Source organism: Vitis vinifera, chromosome 9 (genome assembly GCF_030704535.1).
Source record: "Vitis vinifera cultivar Pinot Noir 40024 chromosome 9, ASM3070453v1".
Lineage (NCBI taxonomy): Eukaryota > Viridiplantae > Streptophyta > Magnoliopsida > Vitales > Vitaceae > Vitis > Vitis vinifera.
This window is the reverse complement of record NC_081813.1, coordinates 18,440,251-18,450,654: the sequence shown is the minus strand read 5'-3', so window position 1 is coordinate 18,450,654 and position 10,404 is coordinate 18,440,251. Positions and strand designations below refer to the sequence as shown.

The 10,404-nt window shown below is 31.1% G+C and overlaps 1 protein-coding gene across 1 annotated transcript; it reads right to left on the bottom strand.

Moving 5' to 3' along the window:
• Positions 1-576: 576 nt before the first annotated feature.
• Positions 577-7,379, bottom strand: LOC100243234 (protein ABA AND ROS SENSITIVE 1). Its single transcript, XM_010656806.3, has 6 exons — positions 7,296-7,379; positions 3,503-3,701; positions 2,213-2,492; positions 1,335-1,410; positions 1,173-1,219; positions 577-1,091 (listed from the first exon to the last, which is right to left on the bottom strand). The coding sequence occupies exons 1-6, from the start codon at positions 7,377-7,379 to the stop codon at positions 908-910; spliced, it is 870 nt and encodes a 289-aa protein (XP_010655108.2). The 3' UTR covers positions 577-907.
• Positions 7,380-10,404: the final 3,025 nt, after the last annotated feature.

Here is a 10,404-nt window from a genome sequence, read left to right as displayed (position 1 = left end):
AGAGAAATAATTTTATTTTTGTTTAATATTTTTTTATAAAAAATCTATAACTTTTTTTTATTTTTAAAAATAGATGGAAACAACTTTTACTTATTTTCAAATAATTATTCTCTATTTTACTTTATTTTTAACAAAAATAATGTTAAAAAATTTTAAAAATAATTTTTTATTTATAAAAATTTAAAAATATATATATTTTTAAATCACGCAGCCAAACAGGCCCTTACTCTTTATTTCACTTTATTTTTAAAAATTAGAAACAAATAATTTTGATTTTTAAAAAGGAAAAACTACTTTTTAAACCCACGACGAAACTGACTGTAACTTGCCCACTATTACCACCAAATGGCCACCCCCTAATAATAATAATAATAATAATATTAATTAATTATGATTCTGAAATCATGAGATAATCCCACCAGAAAATTTTGCATTTCAGTTGTGCGATTACACCATATAATTGAAGGTAGGGAAAAGATAAGTGTTAAGTAGCGCAGGTGTTTCAGATAATAATCAGCAACACCGGGAAAGAACTCAAAATTTCCAAATAAACAATAAGAGCATCAAACTGATTCCTTTCCTAACCCATTTGTCTTCATTAAACCCTAAATCTTAGTATCGGAATTCGGGATACACCATTCAAGTTTCAACCAAAACCCACATCTTCTACCTGCCCCTTTATATACATGCATACAGAAACAATGTAAAATTCTAGGATCTTGGACCAGGGCTTACTCTCACCTCGCCTCACTCCCCATCCCTTTCAATCAGCAGCCAGTTGAACCAAAATCTGGAGAATGAAAGAAGCAGCAAGCACCAAACTCCAGCAAACGTAATCAGGTGCTTGCATGCCAACATAGACATGTCCGCACAGGCGATGCTACCAGAAAATTTCAAACAGAAGTATTCACAGGTGTTGTGCTCTCCAATCAACCATGAAATTCCCATCACTATCATCATCACTGGATGAATCCTCTTTAGAGCTATGCCCCTTGCCTCTGACCTCAGGCTCTTTACTCTGTCTGCCGGATCTAGCCGCCTTCAGCTCCAATTTCTTCTTCTTCAGCATTTCCACTTTCTCCCAATACACCCTGAACAAAAGGTCAACTCAAAAACATTGGAAATATAGGAGAACCCAAGTGATACACAACTCGTGACCACACTTGACTTACTTTTGCTCCACAGACTCGGCCTCTTCAATCATCTCAGCTGCATCAAACTACATCATAAAATTGCAAAACCAAGTTAATGATATAACTCCAATCTTTAGTAAACATCACCAGAGACTACATTATTGGGTTCTAGGAATGGTGCAAGGAATAAATGATCCTGACCTCTTCTTCTTCCAAACGGTTGTCCACCTCCTTCAAATCCTCCTGTATCAACTTTTCAAATTCTTTGTACTCGTCCCTGACCAGGATTTAACATTTCTTAACAAGGTTAATTCAGTGTTCCAAGTAATGCAATCATACATGGTAATTTCTGATCATCTCAAGTATCCAATGAAACACATGCCATTATGCTGTAGGGTTAAAAGGTCCCTACGCTATCAAAAATAAACTTCCCCACGAATCAGAGAAACCTCCACTGAGGCTCACTAAGGTTTTTAACACAGCCAGTCCTCTCTAACACCCTCCCCTGCTAAATTATACCAAGATTTATTTCACTACACTACAGTTGTGATGTACAGGATTCACATACACCTGTGAGTACTAGGCAGAGTCCTATTTTTTTTCCCAATGATATTTTTATCAAAGAGAAGGTTAAAGATTTCCCACTCAAACCCTACCACAAGCATCCAAAAAGGACTCATGAAATTTATCCACCAATTAAAATTGCCCAAAATAAAGCTTCTAAGCACAACCTAGGACCTATGTATTTGCTTTGTTTTTAGGTTAAAAATTAGAAGATGATAATCACGATGATGATAACAACGATGATGAAAAGATGACAAAGCTTCAAAAATGACAATGATGGACCAGTGAGTGCTGAAAAATAATTCTTCAAACAAGATATAATCTCAAATTTTCTTTACACACTTTTGAGACCCTCTCAGACCTTGTTTCTCTAATTTGATAGAAACGAAACAGTACTAGAGGACATAAAAGAATCAAAGAAAGGGAATACTATTCCAGAGAATCTATTACACTCCCTGTCAGATGATGGTGACATTTTAAAGAAATAAATTTATATAACAGAAGCAAGAACTTACTTGACATCCGGCTTAACAGGCACAATACCACGTGCACGAAGGTCAGCATCCTTGTTGTCAAAGAAGCCTTCAGGAAGAGCACCCTTTACTTCCTTGGTTTCTGAACCAACAATCTTTCCTGATGTCTGGGTAAGGTCCCTGGCATGACGAATTCCACTTTTTCCCATCTTTTCAGAGTGAGAACTGGACAATCCGTTTAAATTGTTTTTCGACTCAAGAGGCTCCATTGACTGAGTTTGAGCAGAAGCAGAACCCCCAGTCTTGTTGTATGAATCTGGATCTAGGAACTTGACATCATCATTTCCTAGAGATACATTATGAAATATAAATTATTCCTCTAAAACCACAGGTTACCAGGATCAAGTCAAATCCCAAAAATGGGCAATTGAATTTCAACTAGGGAATATAGAACAAATTGCCAGACTAATAACAACTTGCGATTACAGTCATGACTGCAGGAATTTATCAACAGTCAAAGACAGTGTTGAAGAAGCAAATCAAAAATCCTAGAAAGTTCTATTACTTGGTTTTTCTAGAAAACTTGTCAGCTTAACAGACCAAACACCTTTTGCTTTCTTAACCACCTGAAAGGGTGTTTCAAAGGGCTTCAGGGCCCAACTTGAGTCATTTTGGCTGAAATCTAGCAAGTCCTTGTTTTTGCAAGGAGAAGATTTTGAATCTGTATTGGCCCCTATGAATGTCAAGCTTGTCAAGCACAGTGAGGATTGTCTCTCCCACAGAAGGTTCAAGTGTAAGGTGTACTTTAAGCAGGACGTACAAACCTGCTAAATTGAATCCGGAGGATCACCAGGATTGAGGCCTAACAGGAGTTGTAAGGGTGCTCATTGACTGTCAAAATATTTGAATGAAGATCATCAGTCAGAACGCAGAGGATTGGTGTCTAGAAACAAAAGAAGAGTAATCAAGGAATTTCTCTGCAATGAATCTCCAGACATAGAGATGCACCAAGAAACTAAGAAAGAAGAATATGATAGGGGATTTGCATGAAGTATGTGGACAGCTAGAAACAAGGACTTAGCAACTCTTCCGGCTTATTGGGCATCAGCTAGAATATATGCTCAGAATCGGTAATAGGTTGCTTCTCAATTTCAGTCAAACTCTGAATTCAAAATTGGGTACTTCCTTACATTTGTAAACCTAAAGTAATTACTTTAGTTTTTAACAATAGAAAATGCTGCAGAACAAGTACAAGCCTAAGGTAGTTATTGCCATAGCCTAGAATTGAACTGATGAAGAAAAGCTTAAGTTGGATGTCAGTTTTTTTCTTACCAGATTTTTGCTTCTTTGTCACATGATTATCAAAAAAATCTGCAGGAAACCCAGATGATAGCTGAGCCTTCTGCAAATTCATAGAGGGTTCAGATGTAGCATTAGACAATACAGTTGAGGACTCAGGTTTAGGGGCCTCAGGTTTTGCATTGTTAGCCCGAGTTAGTCCAGCAGCATTGGCTTTGACATTTTTAATTGCCTGTAGTGGTATAAGCACTTCATTAACTCATGGTAAATCAAAACATAAAAAAAAAAATAATAACAATTGAAAGGATGTAAACCAATTCATATAAAATTGTGGCTCATATTTTCAATGAGAAAGTGGAATTTTGTAGACGCTGTCTAAAATCTTTGCAAAATCTTGTCAAAAGTTCAAAGATTAAGCACAGAGCAGGGCGAGTTTAGACAATTGAACAGGGAGAAATTATTATAATCTCCCTGCATTCATATCATACATTCAAAATTACTGCAGTATTTTTTTTTCCCTTTTTGAACAGATTATACTATTCCATGTACAAAAATCTTTAGTTTCTTGAATACACTCAAATTTGCATCAATCTACTCAGCATTCCATAAGTCACAAGAAAGTTGAAAGCGTTACTAGTTTACACCTAGGAACCATAAAATAGCAGCTGTGTATTGGAAATTTCACCTGGCCAATAGTAACTGAAATGAGAACTATCCTATGAGATATATCAAATATAAACCTTAGAGCCCAACATTAAATGACTCAAGAGCTTTCACTTAAGCTTCCAGTGCAGTATATTAACAAAAGCCTGACACATAAAACACCTTGGCCTCTATACGGATACAGCTTCAAAATTTAATATTGTGAGAGAAGTATTCAAGTAGGCATTTTACTTGAAGAGTTTGTAAAGGTCTATTGGAACCTTGGAATCTAAGGTGGTGTTTGTTTTTTTGGCTTTTTGCTGAAAACCATTTAGTTTTAGAATTTAGGTTGTTTGTTTTTTTACTTTTTCATGACTTATTATAAATTTTTTACTAAACAGAAAAAGCCAGAATATGTGGCTTTTTCTAAATAGAAAAAATAATACAATGGTTTTTTTTTACTTTTTAATACTTAGTAGAAATAAAATACTACAAAAACAAACAACCTAATATTTAATACTATTAAGTATTAAGGTTCTATTTAGAATTAAGTAAAAAAACAAACACCACCTAAGTGTAACCTTCACCCTATTAGCAGCTTGAGGAGAGTGGATATAGGCAGCTTCCCAAACCATTATAAAAGAGTTTGCAATATTATTCCCTTAATTTCTTAATATTACTCTCTATTCATTCTTATCCTTTACATAACTTGCTTAAGTTGATTATTTTTTAAAATAGTTTCAATACCTAATTCGTCCCACTCTTGCATGATTATCTAAATCAAAATAGCTTTTTTTCACAATTGGTATCAAAGCTAGACCTTTTGTTTTTTACTTAATTGTCTAAGAGAAAATAGCTAATTCTTCCAACTCATCTTATATGGAAGGGTTTTCGATTAATATATATTTGTTCTTTTTGGGAATCAATTACTTCTATTGGGAAACTAGGACGACATTATTTTTAAATCCATTGATTATGATCTTTTTCATCCAAAATGGTCCCCATATTCTAAACCAAATTGAGAATGAAGTTGTTATACCTAAACCTAGCTAAAAGTGGGATGAGTTTAACAAAAGAAAAGCTCATTTAAATGCTAAAGATATCTATTAATGTTTACATTGTACAATTGATAGAAATAAATATAACTACGTTTGCCAATGTGAATCCACTTATGATATTTGGAGATTTTTAGAAATAACTTATGAAGAGACAAATCAAGTTAAAGACTCTAAAATCAATATTCTTGTGCTTAATTATGAGTTATTTCTACGAAAGATAATAAATCTATTGTTGAGATGTTTGCTGACATCATTAATGGATTCCAAGCTTTGGGAAAGGTTTACAAGGAATTAGAGGAGGTCATGAAGATTCTAAGATTTCTTTGTAAGAAATGAGAAGCCAAAGTTATGACTATCCAATAAGCTAAGGACCTTACAAAACTTCCTTTGGAGGAATTGATTGGATCCTTGATGACTCATGAAGAGTCATCAAGAAGTGAAAGATTAGAAGAAGAAAAATATTGCTCTTAAAGCCTCCACCATTGATGATGAAGAAGAAAAAGCTAGTGAAGAAGATGAGGACCTTGTACCCATCACAAGAAAGTTTTAAGAAGTTAATCAAGTTTGAGAAAAACAAAGGGAAAAAACTCTATCCAAGGAAGGATTCCTAAAAGAAAGAATTTTGAAATGTAGATAAAGAAAGAATGACTCAATTGTTAGGATAGAGCCCTTAAAAGCATGACATGGTGTAATAAACATGTAGATTTTTATTATTTATTTAATAAAGTTTCAGTTCACTTTTAGGAGCATAGGTGACATGATGACGATATCTTTTAGAGGTTTGAGGAGCAATTTATTCTAGAGGCAAAAAATTTTGGCAAATTGGAAGAAAAGAAATGTAAAGATTTTTTAGGATAAGCGGAGAACTACAAAATCTATATGGAACCTAATTTATCTCTATTCCTCTTTTTGAGGCCCAACAACTACAGCTTTCAAGGGGACTCTAGCTCAATTAGAATTTGGTGTGTGAATCATAAAAGTCAAAATAGTTAAGCTTAGAGCAAAGCTTCAGCCCATAGAGAATAGTCTTTCCTTTCTATGGTTTCTTTTGGCAATATATTGAGGTCTCGTTTTGCATTTTGGGGAAATCATCCATTTGTTTATGTTTAATCAAAATTTTTATTTTCAGGAAGGAATTCTCATCCTTCACATGTACTTTCAAATCCTTATCAACGAATTATTGTTTATGATAAAAAATAAATAAATAAATAAAAACAAAAAACAAAAACAAAAACCAAAAAAAAAAAAAAAACCTTATACCCTGATAGGGCTCATTCACCCTGTTTCATCCAACGACAGATTAAAAATATTTTCTTCTTTTTGTGTTTTTTTTAAATAGTTCCTTTTAAGTACAAAATAATCTTTAGGTGCATAGAGCCAGATTGGAGCTGTCAACTGAGCAGCTGCTGAGTAGGGTTGCAGACCCTATTTTGTTTGTTTTGTTTAAAAACAAAATTATAATTATACACTATGCGATAATCTATGCATGACAGCTGTTTATTTTTTACACAAGTATAGAAGGATTTCAATGATATTTCCACTTAGGATACAATATGAAACACAGGAAAATAATGATCTATGATATCATCATGAATTGTTAATTATGTATAGATAATAAACATAAAAGTAATATATAAGAGGAAACGTGCATAAAATTTCAAAAAAAAAAAAAAACAAAGCATATTAAAAGTATAGCTTCAGTAGCAAAGATAAGACCCTAGCACATACATCTTTTGAATCCATATAGAATCTTTTAAAATCAAACAACCTGATTTTGACATGCAAATAATCAATAGCATGTATAAATAGATACACAAATACATGTGTTCATTGTATTTTTTTTTTGTTTTTTTTGATAGACAATATTCATTGCATTTTGATGTACACGTTAATCTGTAAATACAAAGACAAATGTTTTTCTTCTACTGTATCGACTCTTGAGTGTGACAATCTGTAGATATCTTCATACATGATTTCACTGCATTCTTATTTTAGAATTTATCTATCATAAAGGAATGAAATTACAATAATCTTTTGTGTCGTGTGTGATTGTACATGCTATAGAACCTCTGAATGCAATTTGTCAATAGCTTTATTCATAACATAACTAGGACAGTAAGCATCACCTCATGATGTTTACGAGAAGCTTGGTGTGCATCCCATAGGGATTCAGATTTCAACTTATTTTCAGATACTCTGTAGAAGATCATTATAACATTATGGAAATTACAACTTTATAGCTGATTACCCAACTTATTGATGTACATTACCATACTGCATAATCTGAGTGGTTCTTCCTAAATAATTTTCTACCTACTTCCATCGGTTTTATTTTGTGTACTGGTGGGCAATATGCCATGAGGGCAATTATGAATTCAAGATTATTCTTAAAAATTTAAAAATTCATTAAAGAACTTAAATTATTAATTTGTCTTACTCAAATTATAATTTATTTACCTAAATTCAAAAAATATATTTGTATATATAGAAGAAACAGTAAAGTTATGATTCATAATATATTAGTATTAATCTATTGTTTTTTTTTTTTATGATTGTACTTATTTTTTTAGTTCCAAATTATTTTTGAAAATTGTTAAACATATTAATAAATTTAATACAAAGTGTCAATTTGAAGTTCATTTTTATAGTGAGAAATTTTATTAAAATATAATTATGTGTAGAAAAAAATAATAGTCATTATGAAAAAAAATTAATATGGTTTCTGAATGACCATATACGAATTAGTTGTTATGCTATTGTGTTGCAACTTATATGGTTTTAATCTGGATATATATGCAGCCCATGTAAAAGTAAAAAATTCAATGGCCTAGATTTTAATGTTATTCTAGTTGAGTTGTGCAGAATCATATTAGAATTTCTGGAAAGAAAGGTAGAAAATTTGATGTCTTAGCAGGTTCACAGTCAATAGTTCAAGTAGTGCACCTATCTTATATTTTTCAGCAACTAATGTTTAGTTAGTCTTATTTTTACTTTGCATGATTATATTCTTTCAATGAAATTTTATTCAGGAAATGTAATTTTTGTCGAAACTAGCACTATGGTTAGTGAGAGTGTGGTATCTGAAATAGCACAAAGTGGGCAAGAGGAGCAGAACAATGAAACCTAGAAAGAGAGTGGGGCTTCAAAGCCCTAGCCGGAGGAGGATTCAAAGTCTAGACATAATGACTTCATGCTCAAGTCTATTGATCCAAACAACCTGGAATTTAAGGTCAGCCCTGTTTTAGGGTTTCAAGTAAAATCTGATTCTATTTCTACTGATTCTGTGTCAATTAATGAAAATAATGAACTAGAGGATAACATGCTACCATTAGATGCAATTATAATAATGGTGCTACTTAATTGGCATATTTGGATTCAAAATAACTTTAACTAATTTATAATTCTAGATAATTAATTTTTAAGTTTATAATATTATTAGCCAAGCTAGACTTGCTTGATTTATAATAATTTGAGAATATTAAACTTATCCATTACCATTTTGTGTGAACAATATTTGTCATAGACTTGAATGTTGAAAAGTCTAAAATATTTCAATGTGGTTGTAAGGTCTTGAATGTTTTGAAAGATATCATCCTTTAATATGATTGTAAAGTTATTATCATCTTGTGTGGACAACATTTTTCATTGACTTCAACGTTGTAAGATCTTGAATATTTCAAAAGATATCACCCTTCAATATGGTTGTAAGGCTATTATCATCTTATCTATTACTATCTTACGTGGACTTGAATGTTTCAAAAGATATCACCTTCAATACGGATGTATGGTTATTATTATTATTATTTGGCCCCTATTTCGGCCCATTTTCTGGGCAACTTTTGGCTCGTTGGAATTTTTATTTTATTTAATTTTCCTTTTTCGAAAACCTTTTTTTCCTTTCTACAAGGGCCTAATATATGGGCCTTTTTTTCTTGGTTTTTCCTTCTCCATTTTTACTTCCAACTTTCAAAACCCATAATTTTGAATGAGTCAAGGTCTTTTGATTTTTGATTTTTTTTTTAATTTTAAAGGATGTTTTACTTGAACACGATTTAACTTTTTGACTTGATAACGTGATCAATACTACATAGAGAATAAAATTACATTATCATCGGTCATAGTTAAACAACGTAGTCTACACTTCATACAAAATTGATAGGTCATATAACAATACAAACTATTCTAATATGATTTTAAAATAGTTATTTATTATCCATATGACTATTTGAATTGACAAACTTTATAATGTGGTCTACACTTCATTCAAAATAAATATTCTTTATTGTGGATTATGATCAAGAAAAAAATGGACATTATGATTTGATTTTAGATGGTTAATCATTGTCATGATTAATTTTAGGCAAATTAGGTTATTAGATATTTGAATAATAAAAAATTAAAAAAAATAAATTGGAAGAAACTAATCTATTGTAATAAGGTTATTGCATGTGTATGTTTCTCATTAGTTGGAACTTAAAGAAATTAAGTTTTTGGGTTGGATAATATTATTTTCTAATATCATTTTCCTTTGAAGTCAAAAGTGATTACTTAAATTGCAAGATAGATATAATGTTTAATCTACTATGTGTGTGTAAAAATGAATTGAAAGCAATTATATTAGTGATGTTATTTTGACATACTAGGATTTAAAATAACTTTTCAATGTTTTCATAATTTACAATTATGGATAATAAATATTTAATTTTATTATTATTTTTGGCTATCCAATAGTTATCTTTATTTTTATACATTAAGATAAAATTAATGGTATGGTTGACATATATATTTGTTCTCCTATATTTATGAAATACTAAGTCAAGGTCTAATTTTAGATAAACTAGTTTATACAAGTATTTTCCCTTTATTTAGTAACATTTTGCTTTAAAAAAAAAATTCTATCTTTTCATGCAATTTTTCCTTTTTTATTGATATATTTCACAAAATTTATTTTAATTTTGTTTAAACAAAAGTAGTAATGTGGACTAAGATCAATTTTCCCTTTGTTATGGTGCTATTAGACAATTTTCTTTTAATTTTATTTAAAGAAAAGCTATAATATATAATAAGGCATTTTGGTAAAGGTAACAATTAATCAATTCATTTCTTGACTAGTTGATTATTTCCTTTAATTTTGTATAATGATATAAAATCAGTGTTTTGATCACTATTAAACACTTCTTTTTATCCTATATTATAATTAGATGCGAAGTTGTTAACCTTATTTTTTAGGTGAAG